The sequence below is a fragment of the Lygodium microphyllum genome, chromosome 13 (genome assembly GCF_053477565.2).
Source record: "Lygodium microphyllum isolate KBCC chromosome 13, Lygodium_microphyllum_v1.1.10, whole genome shotgun sequence".
NCBI lineage: Eukaryota > Viridiplantae > Streptophyta > Polypodiopsida > Schizaeales > Lygodiaceae > Lygodium > Lygodium microphyllum.
In genome coordinates this window covers 129,356,631-129,384,150 of record NC_141147.1, presented here as the reverse complement: position 1 = coordinate 129,384,150, position 27,520 = coordinate 129,356,631, and the positions used below count along the sequence as shown (strand labels likewise).

The window sequence follows — 27,520 nt, the reverse complement described above, 5'->3', positions numbered from 1 at the left end:
GATGTCCTAAGCAAAAATGCCAAAGATGCTTAGTGTTCGTAGACTCACATATAGTGGCTTAAGGCTGGAAGGGTGGAACTCAGAGCCCTTGGCTGTCAGCTTGGAAAGAAATTGTGTCATGTGGTAGAAGCCACTAGGCTGTGCCTCACTGCGAGCAATCTCTAAACTAGTGTGAGAGTCAAGGACCTCGACTATGGTTGCTGTGAAGAATACTACTCATTCAATTGGTAAAGCTATTGAATGGATAATAACTTCACCCTCACCCCAAGGTAGGGGATATATGGATTATCTAGCATAGTGTGATTTGGGCCTTGGTCAGTGGCAAAATTGACGTGACCATGAGCTCGGTTGCAAGGGCTTGGGAAATGAAAATGTCATTGATGGGGGTCATATGATGAGTAGTTCGATAATCCACAATCCAAGGAGTAGTTGAAGTATTTGATTGTGACGATTGGGCCTTTGCAGTCACTTTGTTAGGAGTCAACTCGCAAATATGGAGGAGACTCGTATCCTCAAATGTCTTCTTGGAGACGATATGAGCCTTTGAAGACCAGTTAGAGAAGTCCTTTGGTGTTGAGAATATTGTCGATTGTGATGGTTGACTGGTGGCAATGTGGGTCTGGCCTTGCCATTGCCCCTGTTGACGGTTGCGGCTACCCTACCTCCCCTGCAAGGGTGGTTGCTTGATTGAGGGGTGGGGGGGTGTGAGTCTTAGCTTTTGGTGTTGTGCCTCTTACCTTTAATCGACACTCGTCGTTAAAGTGGCTAGTTTTTGGACAATGTTGACAATATTGATTTTTCTTTGATACATTTTGCCGCTTAGGTTTTAGAGATGATTAGGAGTTTCCTCGGGTCTCACTAACTTAAATTTGATTTTGTTTTTGGTTTTGATTGGAGTTTTGATTTTATTTATTTAGCCTTCCCTTGTTGCCCCTTTTGAGAAGCAACAACAAGAGTTCCCTTGTAGGGATCAAACTATGAAATTGATCAAACAATGGAGTGCAACACAATAGTTGACACTCAAATACATAGAAGGTGGATATAGTGGGCTGTGAGATCACTTGCTGCATAAAATGAAAGTATTTTCTCGATAGCTTGCTAAGAAATAATGTGACCTGATCGTTCGAGGACTTAGGAGCCCCTATGGTAGAGAACTCAGCAAGAAGGCATCAATACTCAACCAACTTGACTTTCAAGTCATCCTGATTAGTGATTTTAAAGTTTTGGAGCTTATGATCTAAATTGATGTGATGGGTCCTATTCCAAGCTCCATAATGGTCAATCAAGTGTGCCTAACACTCAAATGCTAAGTCAAAATGTTGAAGCTGTAAATGAAATGTAGGTAATAGACCTTGCATCAACTTGACAGTAGTGGAGGCATTCCTAACCTTCCATGAGCAAACAACCTCATATGGAAGAAGTATGGGATTAGGTTGGGATTCCAAGCCTTGCACAAGATCCTATAGGTTCTGTGAGTCAAGGACATGTCTCACTAGGTTTGACCAAGTAGTGAAGTTTGACACGTTAAAACGAGTCTTGTCATTAAAGGCATGTTTGGTTGATGAGGAGGAAGTGTTGAGAAACCCTTCACCCTCCACCTGCAGTTTGCGTTTTTGTGTTTCGCATTTTGTGTTTAGGGTTTCGCGTTTTGCGTTTAGGGTTTCACAATGGACAGTCTCAAAAAAGGGTTGGGCGCTCACAGTGGGGCGCCACCCTAGACAGCTGACGCTCTCCCTCCGGGTGCCACCCTAGATAGTCTCTTGCCTATTTATAGGCCACTCTCTCATTCATTTCTTACAGCTGATTCATTCAGTCCGTCACCTCTTCTCTCTAGCCTCTCCACTACCCTCACTCCTATAGGAGGACATTGCGGTTCATGGTTCGTGGCTGTCTTCATCATCTTCCTTGTGCTATGGCACCCTTGTTTCCTTGTATCACATTCACTCCATGATTCAAAACTTACATCGTTCCATTCATCAAAATTTCTTCTCTCCTCTCTTCTCTTCTCCATGTTTGTTGAGTTCACTCCGTGTTCCTCCTCGCAAACCCTACTGTCTCACTGGTACGTCATCTTTTGACATGGTATCAGAGCTGGATTTGCTCAAACAATGGCAAAGATCCTCCACTCCAGTGAAGGCAAAGACCGATGGCGGGTTTGGCATCCACTTTTCTTCTTCTTTCGCTGCATCAAAATCTATTTTTTACAGGTTTCATGTGTTTTCAGCCTTCTGCCCACACCCCTTTCGCGGAGGACATCGTAGTCTCAGCTGTCCCTTGCTATCATCTACAGTCTGGTGCCTGTTTCCAACCTTCCATCCACAGTTTTCAGCTGTTTACAACAGAGCGACTGTTGCTGATCACTCTCCATTCAGAAAACAATCTCGTTTTTGTAGATTTTAGGTATTTCAGCTTGCTGCCCATACCTCGGACGCGGAGGACATTGCGGTCCAAGCTGGCCATTGCTGTCTACAACAATCTGGCCCTTGTTTCCAGACTATCACACACTGTTTGGAGTTGATTTTAGCATGCTGACTGCTACTGCTAGTTTTTCCTGCGTTTTTAGTATTTCTCGGTCCTCAACTGCGTTTGCTGTTTTCTCTCCTGCAGCTTGCGTTTTTAGTTTTTCTCTCTTCTTACTTGCGTTTTTTCTACTGGTTGCAACCTCTTACTCTTGGTCGTATCCTCCTCCCACCGGCAACTCACTTCTAGCCCTTCCATTGCCCTCCCAACCCTCAAGGCGGACATTGTAGCTCACGGTTTATGGCTGACCTCTTCCTTCTTCAGCAAGACACAATGGTATCCATGGCTTCTTTACCAACAGATGACGAGACTACTGGGTGCTCCTACTGCGGCTCGAACGGTCATCTCACCAAAGATTGCCGACTTCGACCTTTGCTCCCAATCCCCCCCCCGGAAGTATATGCGTCTTCCACTAGGCACTCCTTGTGCCACCTCTTCTTTCAGGGACACAAAGATGGCTCTGCATGATGGAGCCAGACTGAGCTGAGAGTGAACGTGACGGATAACACATACAAAGAGTAGAGAGCAGTAGAAAGGAGAGTGAGCACGACACTTGATGTTTGGTACAATGACTAGTGTACCTCTTTAGGTTTTAGATAGATATATATGAAAGTACAAATGTGCTAAGGGCGTGTTCACACTTGTGCACATATAAAAGGCACGATGGCCCTTTATTCCCAACAATCTTCCGCCTAAAGGCAATGTGCCTTAAGAGGAGAAAAGAATCAACTAAGTCTAGTTATGTACAAAGCTGAAATACATATACCTATCCAACTCCCATCATCTGTCGGCAATGAGCAAACCGCTCTGTTGGAAGACCCTTTGTGAGAAGATCTGCAGGATTATCATCTGTATGTACTTTGACAAGCTCAATACTCTTGCTATCAAGTACATCTCTAATGAAGTGATACTTCACATGTACGTGCCTCGTCTTTGCATGAAAGACGGGATTCCGTGCTAGCATAATAGCAGTCTGACTATCACAATGGAGAACATGTAACTCTGTAATGCCAAGCTCTCCCACCTGACGTGAAAGCCATAAAGCCTCCTTGCATGCCTTAGTGGCAGCCACATACTTTGCCTCTCCAGTAGACAATGCAACACACTTTTGTAGCCTAGAGATTCGAGAGATTGCTCTTCCTGTGAAGATAAACACATACCCAGAAATCGACTTTGTGCAGTTTGCACGACCAGCATAGTTTGCATCCGTAAAGCCGACAACAGATGGCTTCTGCTTTCCAAAGCAGATGCACAAATCCTTTGTGTACCTTTCACTGCTTCCCAATGCTTTTTGCCAGGGTATGCCATGTATCTAGTAACCACTCCCACTGTAAAGGCAATGTCAGGATGTGTAGCAATCATAGCATACATCAAATTGCCAACAGCTGAAGCTATGGTATCTTGGCCATTTTAGTCTTCTCATCATGAGATGTAGGGCTGTCTGTTGCATTAAGTTTCACATGTGGAGGCAATGGACCCCAATTGTTTTTCCCCCCCTCCATATTGAAACGCTACAAAACCTTGGAGATATACTCCTGTTGAGATAGATAGAGTAATTCTTTTGACCTATCTTTGACTATTGGCATGCCAAGAATGTGATTTGCATCACCAAGATCCTTCATGTCAAAGTTGCTATAAAGACTTTGCTTCAGTGAGTCCAAGGTATGAGTATCCCTATCAGCAATCAGCATGTCATCAACATACAGAACCAAGATAATCAGGCTGCCATCTACTGCCTTCTTGGTGTACAAGCAGTGATCCACTTGACTTCTATGAAAACCTTGAGACTGCATAAATGTATCAAATTTATGATACCATTTTCTTGGTGCTTGTTTCAGCCCATACAAACTCCTTTTGAGTTTACATACCATCTTCTCTTTCCCTTTTGCCACAAACCCTTCAGGCTGCTGCATATACATGCCTTTGTACAGATCACCATGTAAGAATGCGGTCTTTACATCCATCTGTATGAGCTCCATATCTTCAGCTGCAACCAAGCCCAAAATGGTTCTCAATGTAGTCATCTTGACTACAGGAGAGAAGATCTCATCAAAGTCAACTCCATGTTTCTGCTTGTATTCCTTCATAACCAATTGTGCTTTCTACTTTGGCGAGGAACCAGAAGTGACCTTCATCTTGTAAACCCATTTGCATGGAAGGGTTTTCTGTCCTTTAGGCAACTGCACGAAGTCCCAAGTGTCATTTTTCTCAAGAGAGTCCATCTTTGACAACATGGCTTTATACCATTTCTTGCTGTCCTGTCTGTCCATTGCTTCCTGGAAGCAAGACGTTTCACCATAATTTGTCAACATGATCTCCTAACCCAATGATCATTGTTTGCTGGCTTTTGAGCTTGCAAATTTTCATTTTCAGCTTGCTGTCCTGGCATTTCAGCTTGCAAATCAGCATTAACAGCTTGCTGTCCTGGCTGTTCCTATGCATCCAGTGGCTCATCATTATGGGCAATGGCTGGCTGATTATTTCCAATATTATTTTCTGCATTTGCAGGTTCATTTACAGTAGGTATTTGCTATTGTATAGCGGATACATTTTGCTGTCCAAAAGGTATTTCTTCTTGGAATACAACCCTATGGACTTCCTCTGTTCTTTCGGGCTGTTTGTGCATGCGATCTTTCTAGAAGATAACATCATTGTTGCATACTACTTTTCTTTTCTCGGGATCCCATAATCTATATCCCATTTCACCTTCATTACCATATCCTAGGAAAATACATTTACAGGACTTTGGCTCAAGTTTGCTGTATTCTTTCTTATGTATGTGCACAAATGCTTCGTAGCCAAACACTTTCAAGTGTGCATACGAAGGTGGCTTGCCCGACCACCCTTCTTGGGGAACTCCCCTCCCCCCAAAAGACTTGTTTGATGACCGATTAATCAAGTGTACGGCTGTCATAACAGCCTCTGCCCAAAAACCATGAGGTAAAGCAACATGTGACAACATTGTCCGAACCTTGTCTTGAATGGTCTGATTCATACGCTCTGCAACACCATTTTGGGGTGGATTATGAGGGGCAGTGAGCTCCCTCTTTATTCCTTTGCTATCACAAAATGCCTGAAAGGCCTTGGATGCATATTCCCCACCATTGACAGAGCGAATACATTTAAGTGTCTTATCAGTCGGATTCTCAACCAATGCCAAGAATTTTTGAAACTGGTCAAGCACTTCATCCTTGCTACGAATAGGGTAAACCCATACCTTCCATGTAGCATCATCGACAAAGGTGACAAAGTATTTCTTTTCCCCTAAAGATAACCCTGGCATTTAATATAGATCGGAATGTACTAACTCTAGAGGAGAAGATTTCAGCGAAAGAGACTTATTATGAGATGTCTGTGCATGTTTACCATAAACACAATGATCGCAATGCTCAAAATCAACATAACGAAGATAAGGCAAGTAACCCAGACGAGAAAGCACTTTCATTCCAGTTTGACTCATGTGTCCCAACCGGCCATGCCACAAAGAAACACTTGGCTGCTCGGTCACTGCAACAACATGGTCACGCACACTAGATACATGGAGAGGATACAAGGTATCACTTTTACAACCTCTGGCAATAACCCTAGATCCCTTACAGATCTTCCATTTCCCATTACCAAAGGTGGTATGAAATCCATCGTTATCTAGCTGCCCTGTGCTAATCAAACTCTTTTTGAGCTGAGGTACATGCAGTACATGCTGAAGTGTGAAGACAGAACCATGCTGAAACTGCAACTGCACACTGCCAATACCTGCAATGTCACATGCGTAGTTGTCCCCAAGATGGACAACACCATGTCGACCCCTTGTATAGTTAGAAAACCACTCACGATGACGGGTGACATGAAAGGAAGCACCTGAATCTACAATCCAAGTATACATGTCATCATCTGTATCTGCAAGTAAAGCATGTGTACCAAAGTGTGAAGAGACAGAGTACGTCATTCCCACTGTCACTGTCATGAGTGACTACATTCACCTCTTCAATTTTAACACTGCTCTTCTTAGGCTGACTCTCTTTCTTCTCTTCCTTACTATCATCTATCTTCTTGCCCTTTCCTTTCTCTTTCTTCCATTTGTAGCAGTCCCATTTAAAGTGACTCTTCTTGCCACAATGATGGCATTCAACATCCTTACCAGGCAATTTACTGCGTCCCTTGCTATCAGATTTACCTTTCTGCTGTGATCTGCCTCTAGTATGCAAAGCATTGGAAGACTTACTAGATGCATTGTTGTATCGATTCATTTCTTCTATGAGTAGAGCACTCTCTACATCAGTATACAAAAGGATTGCATTAGAATTGCTCATAGCAGTCCTAAATGTATCCCAACTCTTTGGTAGAGTGCAAAGTAAGAACGTAGCCTTAAATTCTTCATCAATCATGAACTTCAAGGCAACCAGCTGGCTGAAAATGGAGTTAAACTTAGTCAAGTGAGTAGACATTGCTGTACCCTATTTCATACGCAAATCCGTAAGCTTTTTTAGCTAGTAAACTTTACTTGTGGCACTCTTCTGGGCATACAATTCTTCTACTGGAGTACAAATAGGATAGGCAGAATCCAAACTTTCAATGTCAAACAACAAGGCATCAGAAATCGATAGCTCAATGGGAGTGTGCAAGCTCATTTAACTCATCCCAGCCTTCCTGTTCCATATCTGTGGGCTTTGCCCCTTTGGTCTTAATCGGCATTGCTTGCTTCTTCTGCAACAGGATATTATAACACTGTTTAAAGTTATGTGCTCCTTCAAGCTTCTTAATGTGCATGAGGTGATTGCTGTCACTGCTGCCAGCCATGATTTTCAGCCCAAATGTGACAAAAGAAATCAGCAAATGTAGACCCAAACTGTCACACAAGTGATCGAGGTATAAACAAGTACCAACCAGCAATAAATAACCACAATGCAGAAATTTCAGATCTGCAAATAAATTTTCAGAAGCACTAAACCTTGTGCTACAGCACTCCACAACTGATTACAGCTGTTCCAAGGACAAATACATCACATTACATGAGAAGTCCCAAATTTTAGCTGCAATTTTTGTTGTACATGCACCCACGGGCACAAAATTTGACACACACGGTCAAAAGCCCCAAAATTTTTGTGCTCAAAGCATCAACCATACATCTACACTATCTTTGACATGCATAGAATAGCCCAATTTCACCAAAATAGAGTAATTTCAGCAAAACCTCCAATTTTTCCAAGTGCTAGATGTCCAAATTGCATGGAATTAAACCCGCATGTAGATAAAATGACCAAATGGTGCACAAATTTCGCCCAAACAGCAAAAGCCCCAAATTGCACGGGGTCCAATGTGCATCAATGTCGAGAATTTGGGTAAATTTCAGCCCAATTCTTGCATATACATGAAAAGCCCCAAATGTCGGAGGCAAAATGTCACAAATTATTGCAATTTCTGAGACAAATATCACTGTTGTGTCTTGCTCACATCAAATTTGGACAAATTCCCAAATTTCTCGGGTTTGGTGTGCACAAATTCCAATGAAATTGAAAAAATTTCACTAAAATGTGAAAAGCCTTGAAATTCCCAGGCAAATGTGCACCGATTTTGCAATTTCTGAGTCAGATTGTCTCCAAATCCGGGAAAAGCCTCAAATTTTCAGGTCAAGCTTGCACATTGTGCATGTGGGCACGAAAACCTAGTTGTGGAGGGGGAACAAATTTGAAATATAGAAAAAATGACAGAGATTTGACGACCGGTTCATGACCTATGGCCCGTTTAGTCATGGATGACCTGTTGAGCACGTCGCAACCTGTCCTGTCGGATTGCCCGTCGCAGCCTGTCCTGTTTGCAGCCTAGTCTTGGTCGTGTGCAGTTCCCATGTGATCCCCTGTTGACCTGTCACCTGTCGCCTACTCTCCAACAGCAACTGTCTCTTGAACTGTCGTGCAATCTTCGCCTAGCCTCCCGTTGACCTTGCTGACCTTGCGCTGACTTGCACCTACTAACTATATTGATGCCGATACCTCTCACTTGAGGTCGCCTGACTAGCCTGTGCCTGTCCAGCTTTGAGGAGTATGCACTCGTGCTATGATACTAGTTTGATGGAGCCAAACTGAGCTGAGAGTGAACGTGACGGATAACACACACAGAGAGTAGAGAGAAGTAGAAAGGAGAGTGAGCACGACACTCGATATTCAGTACAATGACTAGTGTAGCTCTTTAGGTTTTAGATAGATATATATGAAAGTACAAACAAGGACAAAATGTAGTAAATGATATAAAGTTTGATTAAAAAATAATATATCATACTTGATAAAGTTGAACAATTGAAAAAGATTGATTACATCTAACGTTTTAACACTTGAGTTTTCCAACGCTTACATTGGAGTGTACTTGTACTTCATGCAAATCTTGTGCCTCGAGCTACATTGTTGCACTTGCAAGGCATGTGAAATGACTCATGATTTGAGCCAATGAGAACATATTTTTAACTGTTGTGAAAAATATTTAGATCATAAGCAGTGATCTCTTGAAAAAAGCTAGTGATCTAGAAGATGAATATCACAATCTTCATGCCAAGGGTGTGTTCACACCCGTGCACATAAAAAAGACACGATGACCCTTTATTCTCAACACTGCATCGGCTATTAGAGTTCTATGCCCAAGGCAATAAGACGCATCTGATGTGCACTAAGTCATTTCAAGCACATGGAGGATCGATTGGCACTACGACCTCTTGGAGATCGTCGCAATGCGTTGCAATGCCAATGACAGTCTTCTCCCACCTATTTTCGGGTACAATGGCTACCATGGCCCGCGGTTTTGCATTCTGCTCCATCGAGAGACAATGATTGTTTGATACCGTCTCCTCATTAGCCGGCTCCGTCAAGAGACAGTGGTTGCTCGACTCCTTTCTCTTCTTCGGCTTCCCGGTCTGCTCCATTGAGAAGCAGCGACTGTTATCTACTCATTGCTCAGTTTGAGCTCTACTGTTCACCCGTGCCTACTCAAGTTCGAGAGGTCACCTTTGAGAGTTCTTCACCACCCCAGACACCTTCTTCGGCATGACCAGCGGCACTTCCTTTATCCTCAGACATTTCGGAGTTCTTGATCCATGAGTTTTTGGATTCCCTATCTACCTTGGGGGGGGGGGGGGATTCAAAGGGGGATGATCTTTTTTTGCCCTTCGAGGGGGCATCTACATCTATTGCGACTTCAAAGGGGGACTTCTATTCCTTCAGTTTCAAAGGGGGTCCCCATCCACCACTCAATCCTTCGCACACCTTGGCGGAGGTCTTTTACCTTCTTCTTTTACCCTTGGATAGGGTGTCTTCTTTCCAGCGGTCATCTCACCTATTGATACCCAGGATCTCAAGGATCTACCTAGATCGGGGCCTTGGAGGTTCAACTGCGACTTGGTGACGAGGCCTTCGTATTTCTTCTTGCATGGATGCACGGAGCTAGTGGTTTCTCTCCCAAGGTTGAGTTTCGGGTTCTCCACTCATGGGAAAATTGTTCACTTGCCCAAGAGCCCTAGTAGAAAGATGATGAAAACATACAATGCATAGGAGGAATGTTGGACTTTGTGTGGTGCCGAGAACCACAAGGATTTATCTTCGGAGTTGGCTCTATGTTGACCAAGTGACTAAGGCAAGAAGAAGAGGAGAAAGAAGATGTAGAGGATCCCTAAGATCCAAGATTTCCACCTAAAAGATAACTTGCAGTAAAGAACAGTAGACAGAGTAGCATGGCATCTCCATCTCACTCTTCTCTTGTTCCCCTTTTTGGGCTTGAAAGGGGGTGTTGAGAAACCCTTTACCCTTTACCCGCAGTTTGCGTTTTTGAGTTTCGCGTTTTGCGTTTAGGGTTTTACAATGGACAACCCCAAAAAGGGGATGGGTGTCCACAGTGGGGTGCCACCCTAGACAGCTGACGCCCTCCCTTCGGGCGCCACCCTAGACAGTCTCTTGCCTATTTATAGGACACTCTCTCATTCATTTCTTATGGCTGATTCATTCAGTCCGTCACCTGTTCTCTCCAGCCTCTCCACTACTCTCACATCCCTTAAGGAGGACATTGCAGTTCGTGGTTCATGGTTATCTTCATCATCTTCCTTGTGCTACGGCACCCTTGTTCCCTTGTATCACATTCACTCCATGATTCAGAACTTTATCATTCCATTCATCAAATTTTCTTGTCTCCTCTCTTCTCTTCTCCATGTTTGCTAAGTTCACTTTGTGTTCCTCCCCGCAAACCCTACTGTCTCACTGGTATGTCATCTTTTGATAGGAATAATAATGAGGTGAGATAAGGAGAATAAGATGGATAAGGAGGTGGTGGAGGGGGATAAGTAGAAAGTGGAGGAGGTGGGTAGATAGAAATAGGTTGAAAATGTCAAATGGGTGTCGATTGATACGGAGGTACTGGAACATGAATGTTTCCATACAGTGCCGGTGGAGGTGGAGACATCGGGACATGTAAGCCTTGTCCAACGGTTGGTTGGGGCACAAGAAAAATAACCAAAAGGCCCACTAGGTAATGCCATGGAAGCAAACAATGGTACCAACTGATCCATAATCCATGATGTTTGGGTGGCATTTCCAAGCCGTGAAAATCCCGAAAGTGTGTTTATAGAAGGATGGACCTCCATCATGGAGACATCACTCGGCTAAGAAAAAGACGAGATCCTTAAGGTTGTGCCCAAGGGTGAAGGACCCACTGGTGTGATGTGTGGAGACATGAAAGGTATAGTTAATGGAGACTAAAAGAAAGGTGCAACAGAACTTTTGGGTGGGATGGGTGGGAGATTAAATGGATTTAAAATTTATGCAGTAGTGCGAAATGTGTTAGGTTCCTTTTGTTCGTTAAATGCAAATGATGAAAAAGATGATTCACCAAAATCAAATTAACCATGAGATGCAAAAGCTAAAGGAAAAGATAGAGCACTCACCAATGAATCTTGGAACTTTTGCTTACCTTTTCTTGAGCTCAAATGGAAAAATCTATCCTCTTTAGGGCTTATGAATCAATACTTGGTATGAAGAATTGATGGTGTTAGAGAAGAAAATGGTTTGTACTCCATTCCACTTTTCATGTCAGGATGACCTGTCCTCTATGGAGTTTTTGTCCTTCTTGCAAAATCATCAGACTGATGCACTGAATCTAAAAGTGAAAACTCAAATTTACCTTTAATCTATTGTTGAGCTCTATACATGAGGATAAGATTGTATTCGGCTTGTGAGAACTCATATGGTTTGTGGACTCCATGGTAGTTTGAAGACTTTTCGGCCATGTTGGAAGTTGGAGGAGCAAGCTCTGAGGCTCACTCTGTCTCATTTCTCGATGTGCTAGGCTCGGGAGCATCATGATGAGGTGGTGAAGATGTGTTCAAAGTTATCTTGCCTTCCTGTTGTTCTTGTTTCTTGCGAAGGGCTTTCAGATCAAAGGTTGAGGTTTTGTCAAAGAGAACCTTGCTCTGATACCATGTGAAGAAATACCCTAACACAAAAACATAAATGAAAGCCTACGACAAAGCATAAACTCAACATAACACAGTTAGGGTTAGGGTACTCATAGAGACAACGAACATAGTGAAGATTTGAATGAATGAATGAATATTGAATATACAATGCTCCTGCAGCAAACAAATTGTGCAGGGAATGAAATGTACCCCGAGTTCTCATGTCTGGAGGACCAAGGCAGAGGGAATGAGTTGGAGAGTGTGTCATACTCCTGATGAATCCCGAAATGCAGCAAGGTAGTCTCCAAGATGTTGGACAACAGATGACATGGCAGCTTGTGCAACAGCCTGTAGTGAAAACGCAGCTGTAGGTGATGATGTGGCAGCCTGTACGGCAGCCAGCAGAAGTAAACGCAGGCCGATTGGGGCAGTGTGGCAGCCATCAGGTGTAAGTGCAGCTGTAGATGCCACGTGGTAGCTGGCTGTAGCAGGTGCGTGATCAGCAGCTGCAGTTGGGGCTGGACTGCAGCTATAGGAGGTGTGAACTGCGCAGTTCTGGATGGATGTAGGCAATGTCAGGCAGCCTCGATTGAGATGTCCTTTGTGAAGCTAGAGGGCCTGAAACCTGCAAGAATGAGATTAGGGCTGAATGGACCTATTTATAGATAGCTTTGGACCTTGAACTGCTCCCCATTGTAAGCTCTTTCAAAGCACTTCCCATTTTAGGCTTTTTACATAATTAAGCATTTTTGGGGTTGTTCAAGAGGCTAATTCAGCATGTAATGCATATTTTATCTCAAAAACTGCCTGCAAAAAACACAGCCTATAGGAGGTTGCTTGGAAAAAGTCTGCCTTGCAAAAACGCAGCTGCCAGCTCAGGATGTGACTAGATTAACACTTGTCGTCTAGTTGGATTTGGTTGCTGCCTGGCTGCAACAGCAGCCAGCAGATCTGAAACGAGGCATGGGAGGGGTGGGCTGCACAAAACACAGCTGGTAGATGACCATCTTGCTCCAAATGCAGGAACAGCTTGTGATGCTCAAGCTGGAAGGAAAATGGAAGGGCTGCAGCACATGTAGATGATACTTGGTTGTCTCTGGTTCCCACCAAGGCAAATGATACCATGTGAGAGTGCACAGAGGAAAGGAAAGTGAATGCCATGAAAATAGAGGAGATTGAATGAAATGTAGAAGAGAGAAGGAACAAATTGATTGACAATTGAAAGATACAAGGCTGGGATGGCCAACCCCAACATGCAACACTAAGCGTTAGCATGGCTGCCAGACGGTAGCATGGGGATGAAAGAAGAATGAGGGCTGGCTGAATGATGGATCAATGAATGAGGGGGGCAGGCTGCCTATAAATACGCAAAATGAGGCCACAATTGGTACACAAATGACCAAGCCCACATTATGGGCACCAAAGAAAGGAACCAAAATGGTCACAATGCCCAAAACAAAATGCGCTTATGTAGCCTTCATCTTAAGTGTTTGAAAAAATGGTAGACACACAATATTAGAGGTCCTAATGTCCTTGTCTAACTCAAATTGAGGCTCTTAGGTAGGAGATGACTGTACATGGCACACATCTACTAAGATTTTCATTAGGAAGCCCTCTTCAAAATCTACAGCTCAAAAAGTATGTCTCAAATGTTTATACTAGATCAAAAGGCATAGGAGTGATAGCTCAAAGTGAAACCCATCTTGTTAAAGTTAATGACACTATATATTAAAAAATGGTAAGGTTGTCCTCGATTGATTCACTGTGGTGGACAAGGTCCTTTTTTGTGTCTGATGGTTTGGGATCTGTTGAGTGCTTTTACTCCCAAAAAGTACCAATAGACTAGGTCAAAAGTTCAAGCACGTGAGAAAAGGATTCCACATGCCAATGAGTCCTTGTATTTGCTGTAAAACGGAAAGAGTATGGCAAGTTGCCTTATTTTCCCTTGTATGGAGAATTCCATGTGAATAACCTAACCTGGAAGCCTTTGAGAAGGCACTCCCATTCTGTATGCCAAAAGGTACTTCATCCTAATAAGGTTTTCAATTTGTGATGTTCTTAAATGTGCAGTTTTGTCATTAGGGGATACCCAACTGTAAGAAAGATCTGCACCTTGCCTGCTCTTAGTAGTAAACTTTTATTAGCTACTGTATGAAAGTTTGGAAAGTCCTAAATTTGAAGAGGTCAAATATCAGTCATTAGGTGTTTTTGGAGGCTCTGATTTTGTGAGAACTCTAGTCAGGTATCCCGTTGGTAACTTTGGTCTCGTGTGAACTACTTTTGAACAGGTTGGACAGATATTTCAGAAGTTTGAATGTCTTGATTCGCCAGATGGTGGGATTGTAAAGAATGTTGTTCGATGGAGCATCCCTGGTGTTTTCCAAGTAAGACTTGTGTATGGATAGCTGCTATTGCTAATGTTGCTTAAGTGAAGCTTTGTAAACTCATACATTGTTCTCCCTGTATTAGGATGTTGATGGAGCAACCCTGACAGTCACTGCAAAGTTTCAAGTGGCAAGTGCCAGGAACATTGCCCTGCAGTTTGAAGATGTTGGTTATCTGTTCCTTTGCAAAAGGTTTTTGGTTGGAATTTATGCAGCGTAATCCCCTCAAAGTTGGTAGATTCTTAACTTTCACTTATTTTCCTTAGCTCGGTGTGTAGGCAGAAGTTGGTAGTCTGATGGTGAGTGAGGAATTGCAAGCTTTAATAGCTCCGGCATTCTTTCCTCGTACATTCATTAGCTTAGAGGTGTGGACCTCTCTCTCTCTCTCACACACACACACACACACACACACACACACGCGCGCGCGCGCGCGCACGCACACGCACAAAGGGTGATTCATTGTGACATTTGAAGTCGCATTAAACAACTAAGGTAAAGGTATTTTGGACAACTGCATTTGTGTACCAGATTTTGCAATTCATCCGCAGCTTCTCTGCGCGTGTGCCTCTACAATCTGGGGATTCATCAAATAATATTCGGAGGTTGTCACTGTTACATTGATAATACTTGCTAGTTGTTTACACGTCTGGTGGAGCTAACAGGACCATGTTCCTTCTGCAGGACTCCCCTTGGACTCATGTACTACATTTCGTTTCTGGACAATGAAATGTTTCTAGGGAGAGCGCTAGGAAGTGGAGGAGCCTTTATTTTTACGAAGACGCAGCCCTTGCAGACACTCTAAGATGAGTCCTGCTATGTCTGGACACTCAAATTTCAAGGCCAGAACTCCTCTTTCTAGCTAGGCATCTGTAGATGCATATCATTGTCATTTGTGCAATAAAGAGCATCAAACATTACCAACCTTTTGAATAACATCTGGAGCCTTGAGTTCTTTATGTGTACCAGCTTATCATCACCTCAGGAAAGGTTCCTGTTCAATTACAGGCTGGAGTCACTGAAAAGAAATTGAAGAAATATTTCTAGAATAGTTTATATGCCAAGATTAATATGCATATATGCTAATATGCCAAAGTAATAATGTTATAACCCCAAATAATCAGGCCAGACTAGGGGAAGAGTGAATGCTCCATAGGCTGTGATTCAATCTTCCAGTATATGTTACTTGTTTTATGTCCGTCAGTTCCAACCTCTCACTCAAGCATAGGGAAGTACTCATAAACAAAGAAAAAACCAAAACCATGTAAGCAAGAATGCTTGCACACTTGAAAAGATTACTTTGTAAATTTTGCTGAATACTAGTAAAGAAGAGGAAGTGCATGCACATTTACGTGTTTTCAGCCAGCTCTCTTCCTTGAAAGAGTGATATTTGACATGTTGGCACTTGGAACTCTTTGCCATTCGTTTCCACATTTCATTTGTGTGTGTTGCCGTTAGGATGCTGGAGTGGACAATAAGAAAGGGAAAACATGTGCAGAGCTTTTCACCACTGCTTTGAGAATCCTTCCACTTTCTGGATGATGCATGCTACTAAGCATCATGTTCAAAATTTGTTGTTCCTTTGGCTTACACTAGAAATTTATTCTTCTTTTGGCTTTTAATTCCTTGTCTTGAAAAGTTAACCTCCCAAATCTGAGCTTAAGTGAGACATCCCAAATTTGAACTTATGTAAAGACGAATTTGACCCTTGCATAGATGTCTTTTATCTCTCAAAAGAGCTTGTGCTGAAGCCATGGTCTCCATTAGTAGGCATGCTTTTAAGAATGTAAATAGCCCTCAGGGTATACGTAGCTTCATAGCTTGATTTTCCCTTGCTTCCATAGATTTGTAAATTTATGGTAGATTCAATATGTGAAGTGCTCAAATTGGAGGTGCATGTGGGAGGCAATTTTGACGTGGGTAGACAATGGTCTACTTATTATATGATCAATGATAACAAAGCTTGAAGAATGGTAGTAGTGTGTGCAGAACGTTAACTCTACATGTTGGGAATAAAGGCTCATCGTGCCTTTTACGGTGTTCAGGTGTGAATGCACCCTTAACACTCTTGTACTTTATATATTATCTAAGCCTAAAGTGGTAGAGCTTGTCATTGTACCAAATATTGATTGAGTCGTGCTCTCCTTCTTGTTGCTCACTCTATCTACTCATCTTTTTGCACTCAGTCTCAATCCTAGCTAGGCTATCAAACTGGTATCAGAGTCGGGTGCAGGTGAGTAGGTGACAGGTTGGGCAAGCAGATAGGCGAGCGTTGACAGGTTGACACGTGGCGTGCAAGACCGGCAGGAGACAAACCTGGTTGGGCACAGGCAAGAGGTCACTGGTCGGCGCCACATGTGACACAGGTTGCAGGCCGACACGTAGCGCAGGCTCTTCGGGCACAGGCGATATGTCATGAGCGATACGCAGCGTAGGTTCGTCAGGTTGCAAATTTGACACAGGTCAAACAGGCTTGGTCGGTTATCCAGGCGGGCGACACGAAAGCAGGCTTGACAGGCGGGAGATGGATCTTGGATTTTGGTCAATGCTAGGACGGACCAGTTTTCTTTTCCCTCAATTTTCTTTAATTTTTGCCATTTTTTCTCTCCCCTTTAGCGGGCATAAGCACATTGTGCGTTTTTGACCAAGAAAATCGGGGCTTTTTCCAGATTTGGGGACTTCAACTTAGGACAATACAAATTGACTCAGAAATTGTACATTTGGTGCACATTTACTTCAGAGATTTTGGGGCTTTTCACATTTTGGTGGATTTTTCTCAATTTCATCGAAGTTTGTGTACTTCGGACCCAAGAAAATCGAGGCTTTTGCAAAATCTTTTCAATTTGTGCGACAAATGTTTGGTATATGCACTTGGATACATGTATTGATGCATTTTCTTTTGAAAATTTGAGGTTTTTGATCAAAATGGTCAAATTTATGCTCGAGAATGATTTTAGAGTAAAAATTTCAATGAAATTTTGGGGATTTCACATGTAATTGGTGTCTTGGTCTCTAAATGTATCAATAATTGCTTGAGGACTGCAATAAGACACTAATTCTAAAAATCTATTCGTAGATTTGAAATTTTTGCAACCTCGAGATTTTCATTGTTGGTTGGTATTTGCAGTGTACCGTGGTTACTTGTGTGAAATTTGGGCTTGCCTTTGGTGACTTTTTTAGTTAATTTAGTAATGCAAATTATGACTGAAATCAGTGACAACAACAATCTTTTGCATATGAAGAAGCTTGAGGGTGCACATAATTTTGCAATATGGCAAAAACAATGCTACAATATCTTCATGTAAAAGAAACATGTGAAGCCCATCAAAACAAAGGAAAAGAAACCGGCAAACATGGAATAAGACAAGTGGGATGACTTGGATGAGCTTGTTCGCTCTACCATTGAGCTCTCAATGTTAGACAACTTGCTTTTTAACATTGAGAAGTTGAATTTAACATATGTAATGTGGCAAAGGCTTGAAGAATTGTATGCTCAGAAAAGTGCAACCAGCAAGGTTTATTGGTTGAAAAAATTAATGGACTTTCCCATGAAAGAAGGTATAGCCATGTCTGTACACTTGAACGAGTTCAACTCAATTTTTAGTCAGTTGATTGCTTTGGACTTTCATATTGACGATGAATTCAAGGCTACTTGCTTGCTATGCACTTTTTGAAAGTTGGGATACTTTCAGGACGACTTTGAGGAACTTGAATGCTCAATTGTTATATATTTGATATGGAGAGTTCTTTGTTAATGGAAGAACTAAATAGGCAAAACAATTCAGCAAACAAGTCTTCTAATGCATTGCACACTAGAGGCATATTTTAACATAAGGGCAGTTTTGAAAATGGAGCATGTAGCAAGTCTCGTGGTAAAAATGTGTAGTGCCATTATTGTGGTAAAAAGGGCACTACAAACGGGACTGTTTTTAATTGAAGAAAGAGAGACAAAAACAAAAACACTAAAGACAATAAGGTTGAGAAAAAGGACAATCAGCTTGCAAAGAAGAGCAATGCAAAAATAAAAGAGGTCAATATAGTCACTTGTGAGAATGACAATGACGGTGATGTACTTCTTGCTTCTTCTTTGAGTGCACATGCATTGATTGCAGATTTTGAGGATGACATGCATACTTGGATAATTGATTCAGGTGTATCCTTTCATATCACACCACATCATGAGTGGTTTTTCGATTGAAATGGTGGTGCATGTGGTATTGTCCATTTGGGGGATAACTATGCATATTAAATTGTAGGCATTGGTAGTGTGAAATTGGAATTTCAGCATCGCTCCGTGTTTGCTTTGCATAATATGAGACATGTAGTTCAGCTTAAGAAGAGCCTGAAAAGCATAGGGCAGCTAGATGATGAAGGCTATCATACCACCTTTGGGGATAGCAAATAGAAAATTTGTAAGGGCTCTTGCATTGTTGCCAAGGGCTCGAAAAGTGATACTTTGTATTCTTTGTATGTATCTAGTGTGTGTGACCATGTAGTCGCTCGCCATAACTGAGCAGCCAAGTGTTTCTTTGTGGCATAGCCAGTTGGGTCATATGAGTCAAATTGGAATGAAAGTGCTTTCTCGCTTGGGTTATTTTTCATCTTTGAGGTATGCTGCTTTTGAACAGTGTGATCATTGTATTTATGGTAAACGTGCTTAAACGTCACATAAGTAATATTTTTCTCTAAAGTTTTTACCCTTGGAGTTGGTACATTTAGATGTATATTAAATGCTAGGATTCTCTAGGGGAGAAGAAATATTTCATTATCTTTGTTAATGATGCCACATATAAATCATGGGTTTCTCCAATCTGTTGCAAAGACGAGGCCTTGGATACATTTAAAAAATTCTTGGCACTTACTGAAAATTAGATCAACAAGACATTAAAGTGTATTTGCTCTGACAATGGTGGGGAACATGTGTCCAAAGTCTTCTAGGACTTTTGTGATAGCAAAGGGATTAAAGGGAGCTCATTGCCCCTTGTAATCCACCCCAAAAATGGTATTGCAGAGTGTATAAACATAACCATTCAAGACAAGGTCCATGCAATGCTGTCACATACCTCATGGATTTTGGGTAGAGGTTGTTATGATAGCCATATACTTGATTAATCGATCATGAAACACGCCTTTGGGGGGGATAGTTCCTCAAGAAGTATGGTCGAGCAAGCCACCTTCGTATGCTCACTTGAGAGTATTTGGCTGGGAAGCATTTGCGCACATTCACAAGAAAGAACACATCAAAATTGAGCCAAAGTCTTGTAAATGTATGTTTCTAGAATATGGCGATGAAGGTGAAATGGGGTATCGATTATGGAATCCCGAGAAAAGAATAGTAGTACATAACAATGATGTTATCTTTCGAGAAGATCGCATGCATAAATAGCCCGAAAAGATAGAGGAGGTTAGAAGAGTTATATTCTGGGAATAATACTGAAAATGCAGGGAATAATACTGAAAATGATTAGCAAGATCTTGCCCATAATGTACCACAAATTCAGCAAGAATAGATGTCTTTGGAACATGAAGAACCAGCTGTACAATATGCTGAACCTGTAGAACAACAAGCTGTTAATGGAGATTTGTAGGTTGAACAGCCAACAAATCTTGACCATTGGGTCCATAGGTCGAATAGAGTGTAAAGATAGCCAAATAGGTTTGTTTTTGGTATCAATTATGTTGCTGATTATGCCATGTTGACAAATTGTGGTGAGCTGTCATGCTTCTAGGAAGCAATGCATAGAAAAGACGGCAAGAAATGGCATAAGGCAATGCTGTTAGAGATGGAATCTCTCATCAAAATATGGAGCTCATATAGATGGATGTGAAAACTGCTTTTTTACATGGTGATTTGCACGAGGAGATCTATATGCATCAACCTGAGGGTTTTACTACATAGGGGAAAGAACACATGGTCTGTAAGCTCAACAAGAGTTTGTATGGGTTGAAGCAGGCACCACGAGAATGGCATTATAAATTTGATACATTTATGCAATCTTAAGGATTTCATCGCTCTCAAGTTGACCATTGCTTATATGCCAAGAAGGTAGTAAATTGATAGCTTCATTCTCTTGGTTTTGTATGTGGAGGACATGCTGATTACATGCAAGGATGTTCATGTCATGGACTCTTGAAGTAGAGTTTACAAAATAGCTTTGATATGAAGGATCTTGGTGAGGCCAATCACATTCTTGGCATGCGTATACTCAGAGATAGATCGAAGGGTCTTCTTTTTTTGTCATATTAGGAGTATGTCACTAAGATTTTGCAACATTTCAATATGGAGGGGGGAAAAGCCATTGGTGTACCATTGCCTCCATATGTGAGACTTAGTGCATATGACAGCCTTACATCTGATGATGGAAAGGCTAAAATGAGCAAGATACCTTATGCTTCAATTGGTGGTAGCTTGATGTATGCTATGGTTGCTACATGTCTTGACATTGCATTTGGGGTGGGAAGCAGTGAAGGGTATCATGAGATACCTTTAGGGAACAAAGGATTTGTGTATCTGCTTTGGTAAGTAGAAGTCATCTGTTGTTGGATTCACGGATACGAACTATGCTGGTCATCTTGACTGCAAGAAGGCTATTTTAGAATATGTGTTCACGTTCATAGGTGGAGCAGTCTCTTGGATATCTAGGCTGCAAAAGTGTATTGCATTGTCTACTACAGAGGCAGAGTATGTGGCTACCACTGAGGCATATAAAGAAGTTTTATGGCTTTCATGTTTGGTGAGAGAGATTGATATTACAGAGGTTCCTATCCTCCATTGTGATAGTCAGAGTGCTATCATGCTAGCATAGAATCTTGTCTTTCACGCAAAGACAAAGCACATACATGTGAAGTATCATTTTATTAGGGATGTACTTGAAAACAAGAGCATTGAGCTTGTCAAGGTACATATAGATGATAACCCTATAGACCTTCTCACGAAGGGTCTTCTAGCAGAGCGGTTTGCTTATTGCCACCAGATGATGGGGGGTTGGATAGTATATGTGTATTTCAGCTTTGTACATACATAGGCATAGCTGATTCTTTTCTCTACCTTCTGGCACATTGCCTTTAAGTGGGAGGTTGTTGGGAATAAAGGCTCATTGTGCCTTTTATGATGTTTGGGTGTAAATGCACCCTTACACTCTTTTACTTTATATAGTATGTAAACCTAAAGTGTTACAGCTTGTCATTGTACAAAATACTGATTGTGTTATGCTCTCACTCCTGCTGCTCACTCTTTCTACTCTTCTTTCTACTCTTCTTTCTACACTCAGTCTACATAGCACTCAGTCTTGATCCTGGCTAGGCTATCACTAGACACATTTGTTCACTAGCGCATGAATGTAGAGTATGACAATCAAGAACCTTAATTATGAATTGCCTCATAAGGATTTTGTGCTTGCTTTGTGAAGGGGGACAAAAAAAAGAGCACAACTCATTTAAGGTGATAAATATCCAACTCTATTTTTACCTAGTCCTTGAAAAATATAAGAAATATGTGCCACATAACCTTTGCTTTTAATAGAAAGGCAATTGCAACACATAAGCTTGCTACTTTGACATATCCACATGGCATGCAAGCCAAAATGTCATGGCAACCATAGAGACTCACAAAGGCTTATGTCAATGAGTAACATGCTCTAGATCTTAACATAGTTGGGCAATAAAAGCCCATGGCACTTCGAAAGCTTAACAGACTATCCAAGTGAAAAGCTCATGATGACTTGTGAAGAGCAAGGAGATGGCCTCTTCATGGCATAATCATTAGTTTGTTAAATCAAATGTAGATGTTCATTTGCGCTTGGAAAGAAAGCTAGTGGCTTCCTCACATTTATCAAATACTTATCCAAATGTCATTATCAACGATTGTTGCAAGTGATTTGAATATTTGATCCATGAGCTTTGACATTTGTGGAATGACAATGATAAAGCTAGTCATGGATGCCTCCAAAAGGCATGATCCAATGCATGATTAGCCCAACTTTTAAGCTGTGGGAGTGCATGGGCATTGCTTTTTTTTTGGGGGGGGGGGCGATCTGTAAAAGTCAAATGATAGAACCCCTCTCATACTAGCTATAATCGTACTAAAAACTATAGGACTCTTTGTAGCTAGATATACATGCACTATGTATCATAGTGGTCCCCATGATCTTGTCCATCTCCTTCCTCCATGTCTCTCTTACACATTGATATCAAACATAGCCTTGTCTAACTCTCAATATCAAACTTTCTAACTTTGAACATAACACATATAATTGAGAGTGCTTGTGATGTTAGAGGAGACAATAGTAAGAACAATATCAAACTTGCTAACTTTGAACATTACACATAATTGAGAGTGCTTGTGATGTTAGAGGAGACAATAGTAAGAACAAGGATATGATAGTAGGTTAAAGCTTCATTAAGATTATTATGGATGAGAACCATAAGACAAAATGAGATAGATTTTGATCAAAATACACAACTCAATGACATCAATTATGGTGCATTTGAATAGTCTCAAATGGCTCTCAAATAGACATCCCCAAATAATAATTTAAACTTGGAAATTTTTCTTATAACCTTAAAAGTATTATTTATTTTTCAAACATACTTTAAGTTTGAAAAAATCCCTTATTATCTCTTGCCTTGAGACTTCTTTTGGGTTATCTACGAGTCCCATTGGTTATCTAGGATGTATGCTCACTCAGGTTAAGTTATTGGAAACTTGACATATCTTGTGGTTTCAGCTTCTTGCTTTGAAGACATGATCTCACATTGGTCCAATTTATCACTAAGATTTGATGTTTTGGGCTTGAAGATTGGGGGACGAATCTAAAATACAGTTTCTAAACCAAAATAAGGAAACCTTAAGAATGTGGCTATGCTTGTTGGATACATGTTACCTCCTTAAAAGCTTGGTCTTTTCACCAAGGAAGCAGTATTGCACACACTATTTTGTAATGAGGATGACACTTAGTACATGAACAAAATTGTTTACATGTAGTAAAGTAGGAAGTCTCTAAAATCCTCCCCCTTCGTATAAATGCAATAATCTTGTCAAGAGCATCTCTCTTTTCCTTTTCTTGATTTTTGATTAGTATACTTGGTGGAGGTTTAGTTGCTGATGCATTTTTCTCTTTCCTATCGAGGACAAGGTCTATGTAAAGTTTGCTCCCTTGGCTAGATATGGAGGACATTTATCTTCTATTCTCAAGCACTCTAGGTGCAACATGAGATTGAGACCTATTTTTGAAAAAAAGCTCCCATATAGGTGAGATAAATGTCAAATTGCACATTGAGGGGGACGACGACATTGTCACAGCCATGAGATCTCATTCAATTTCTATACTCATGTGCCATCACCAATGCATTAGTCTCTTTGGTGATGTTTTATTGTTCTCTTCATTTATGGCAATTTGATCATGTCCATATACAACAAAAAATGTGTATATACCTACACTCTACCTCACCTATGCCATTGCAATCCCTCGTCGATGGTGGCAAGGAGAATTCTCTTGCTATCTATGCATGTGTCTCATACTTGAGCTGGTCAATTCACGTACTAATTACAACTAGACATACCTAGATGTCACTTTTCCCCTCCTACAAAGTGATATAGTTGTTGATCATGTCTTACAACACTACATATGGTCTCTTGTACAACACACTACCCTAGATGTTGCAAAGCATGGTATCTCACCAATTATGAGAGATGGAGAGGTGTTTAGCTCTTGAAGTGCTTGCTACTTGATTGCTTCCTTGATAATTGTGGATGGAGAGAAAAGCCTCTTCATTGCACAATACCTACATATACCAACTCACTCAAAGATTACTCTAACACATTTTTCTGGACTTATTTGCAATTGGGGTTCATGGCATCAACTATGCCATTACATTAGGAGCATGGCTATACTATCCTGCTAACTTCTTGGTTGCAAGATCCATTATCCATAATTGGGCCAATAAATTATATATTGATGGTAGACCCTACTCTTATGGAAATATATGAAGATTAATCAATAGTTGTAATAGGTAGGGATGAAAGAAGTGATTGTACATTTGTAGATTGCAAGAATGTCCATAAGCTAGGACATGTGAGTAGAAATGTGCCTAGGTTAATTTTAGTGAGTGCTATCAAGCTATGAACTGAGAAGGAATTGTTAGCAAACTAGGTGTAGACACCCAAAGTAAGCGTGCACTATTCTTTCTAATAATCAAATGGAATTTGCTATCTCATTTAATAGAAATTATGCTCCATTATTCCATCAATGCTCCCATGGTTTGTAGGTAGGATATATTGGTTGTTTTGCTCTGTGAGGTGCCTCCTCCAACAGACTAGTCAACCGAAATTCATATCCATGCACATCACCATTCAGTCTCCCCATGGGAAACCTAGGACTCAGTTGAACATGGAAATCTTAGTGCTACTTCACAGGGGAAGCGTGGACAAGTCACTCCTAACAGTAATCTAATGCCCACTTAAGAAAGACCACTTTGTAACTAATCAAAGGCAAGAGTGAGGTTAATACCACATTTGGTTCAAAGAGAGTGAGAGACGGGGGAGAGTGTAACTCGATCCCCCTACCCATAATGTAAAATCTTAGCTCTGGCCTCCTAAAATGGTGTTTAAACTTGGTAACTAATCCTGCCAATATTGGGAGGGTCACTATTTAATCAGCTCTATCTAGTGTTGGAAAATTATCTGACTTATCGAGTCCACCCAGCCATAGGTGTTCGATCGTCAGGATGGAAGCCTCCCACTTTTCTTGATTGGGTTTGTTTTAGTTTTCTAATTAGCAAAGCATACTACCACACTGTTTGGATATATAAAAATAACTTTCTTTTATTACTCCGTTAAACTGGGTTTGTTAAACTCAATCTTTAGCACATAACAAATAATTTGAAAATTAGATACTTCATTTCATAATAACAAGTAGAACCATCACTCTATAGAGTGGTACAAAACCGTCTTTTTGCAGAAAGACACTGTCCAGCCTAGGATAGGACCTTCCAATCCCTTGGGATTGGCTTGTATGTGATCACACTCCGTCGCGGTTAACATGAATTTATTGGCTCAGAGCCCCTCTAAGCTTCCCTGAGCCTCAAGAGCTGTCCTACATAATAGGGGCACTTATCACTTGGCCCTTTGCCCTCTCAAGTGCTTGAGTGATCAAAAGCCAAAAACACCTACCTCCCTCGCGAGCATAGGACCCCCACTTGCATGTGAGTTCTTCCACACTTCGTAGAGTGTTAGGGAGCATTAGGTTGGGGATCCCAACGTCTTGAACCACCAAAATCCACAACTAATTCGACTGTGTAAGCCCAGAATCATTAGAGCCATAATTCATCATTCACAAATCCAAAAGTAGTCATAATCATAAAACATTCTTAACAACACACTTGTCAATGTATGCGATGCATAGAATCTATCCCCCTCATCAATTCCGGTGTTCCTTTCTAAAAAGAAATTGATAAAACTAATACGTTTTTGTAAGTATAAGCAAGTTCTAAATAATCGTAATCCTTTTCCTATATACTAACTTAATTATCTCCGTTCGGCCATCCATCGTGATTGCGGGGTATGACCGCAACCTCGGTTTGTTGTGGAATAACTGGTCCTTCGGGTTGAATGGATTCGGGGGTAACTTCTACTTGCGCTTCGGCTTTGTGTTGAGTTCCCTCAGCAGCGGTCACTTCCTCGTGTTGGGGAGCTCTCCGAGCATGATCTTGCTCGGTGTCTTGATGTCTCTTGGGAGCCATGGAAGAAGGTTGATGGATTTGAGCAGCGCTTTCGCGTAGATAAAGAGAGAGAGAGAGAGAGAGAGAGAGAGAGAGAGAGAGAGAGAGAGAGAGAGAGAGAGAGAGAGAGAGAGAGAGAGAGAGAGGCTCGGTTGATTGCAACAGAGCTTCGTCACATCAACAACAGAGATACTTCTGTAGGGGTCGTTGTTGTCTCTGACGTGACTCCCTACCCTATTTATATAGTAATGGGGGAGGATAAAGAGAGGACACTTGCTTTTTAGCATTTTTGATGACATCATCGATAATAAAGAGAGAATGCTTTCTTTTAGCGTCTTCGATGACATCATTGATGACGTGAGAGAGGGGGACTCCGTCACCCATCCTAGCAGTGTCCTCACCCAAGTGCACTTAAATGTCAAGTGATTATCCACTAGGCTAGTTCTTTTTGTTGTTCTATACTACAAACATAGTTTTAATAAGCTTGTCTTGGGAGGGTTTCCCAAGCCTTCCTTCCATGAACTAGCATATAATACCTCATTAATAATAATAATTATCTTCATAGTTAGAGCTAGTTTTACAAATATGCAATTTTGTTTTCAACATAAATTAACTTTTGGAATGTATACACACATTTTTTATTAAAATAAACTAAGTAATGGAGACATTACATCTGCATTGTGTGTATGCTTATATATTGTTACCACAAATGCTCATTCACACTCACACTTAGACTCACATTCTCACTCTCTTAGTTTCCTTCAATGTCAACAAGATACATAAGAAGATGAGATGGAAGCAAGGAGAGGGGTTACTCTCAAAGTTTCACACACAAGAATGAGCTCTTCTATTCATTGTTTGATTTTTATACATTAGGAATAGGGTTAGGATTACCTCTAATAAGTTAGACATCCTACCCACTTTTCAAGCTTTTGACTGGTTCTTTTTAATTTGTGCATACAACTTAAGTTAGTTGGACCTATTCCAACCAAAGTGGGTAAAAGTTTTACGCTCACAACATTAGATCCTTGTGGATATTCTTATCTAATTCAAGGAGATGTTACAATTTGCACATGAGGAAGCCTAGCTCTCAAATAATGTTTTACACAATAATAATGCATCCATAAGAAACAATGAAAAATGAAACATTGTGGATGACAACACCTAGATATGATGAAATCCAAAATAATTTTGGCACTTTGATGTATATACTTCCACTTTGACTTAATTGATGTTTGCATCCTTTGCTCGTTCCTAAAGGTTTACATTACTCCCCTCCTAATGAGTATCAATTCCTTCTTGGAACTCACCTTCCTAGGTAGTATACTTTAGCTTGCCCGATAGACATGGAATACTTGGGATTCTCATGACATTGTCCTTGGAGGAGTGATGGTAGTCGATTGATAAAGAGATTGGAGGATGCATTTTAGGTCTTGATAGTTGGTAGTTGAAGTTGTTATTGGTGAATGTTGCA

General features: G+C 41.2%; 1 protein-coding gene across 4 annotated transcripts in view; it reads left to right on the top strand.

Moving 5' to 3' along the window:
- Positions 1-15,332, top strand: part of LOC148027201 (Plastid-lipid associated protein PAP / fibrillin family protein) — a 94,078-nt gene extending 78,746 nt beyond the window's left edge. Inside the window, exons 4-8 of one of the 4 annotated variants that reach the window (XM_087690591.1) lie at positions 14,236-14,331; positions 14,417-14,497; positions 14,610-14,696; positions 14,860-14,933; positions 15,013-15,332. In XM_087690591.1, the coding sequence (XP_087546717.1) occupies positions 14,236-14,331; positions 14,417-14,497; positions 14,610-14,696; positions 14,860-14,933; positions 15,013-15,133 (459 nt within the window). In that variant the 3' untranslated portion in view covers positions 15,134-15,332. Of the gene's footprint in view, positions 1-14,235; positions 14,332-14,416; positions 14,524-14,609; positions 14,697-14,859; positions 14,934-15,012 lie in introns of those variants that run through there. The other 3 variants (XR_015692795.1, XR_015692794.1, XM_087690592.1) reach the window with 3 other exon arrangements.
- The last annotated feature ends 12,188 nt before the right edge of the window (positions 15,333-27,520 follow it).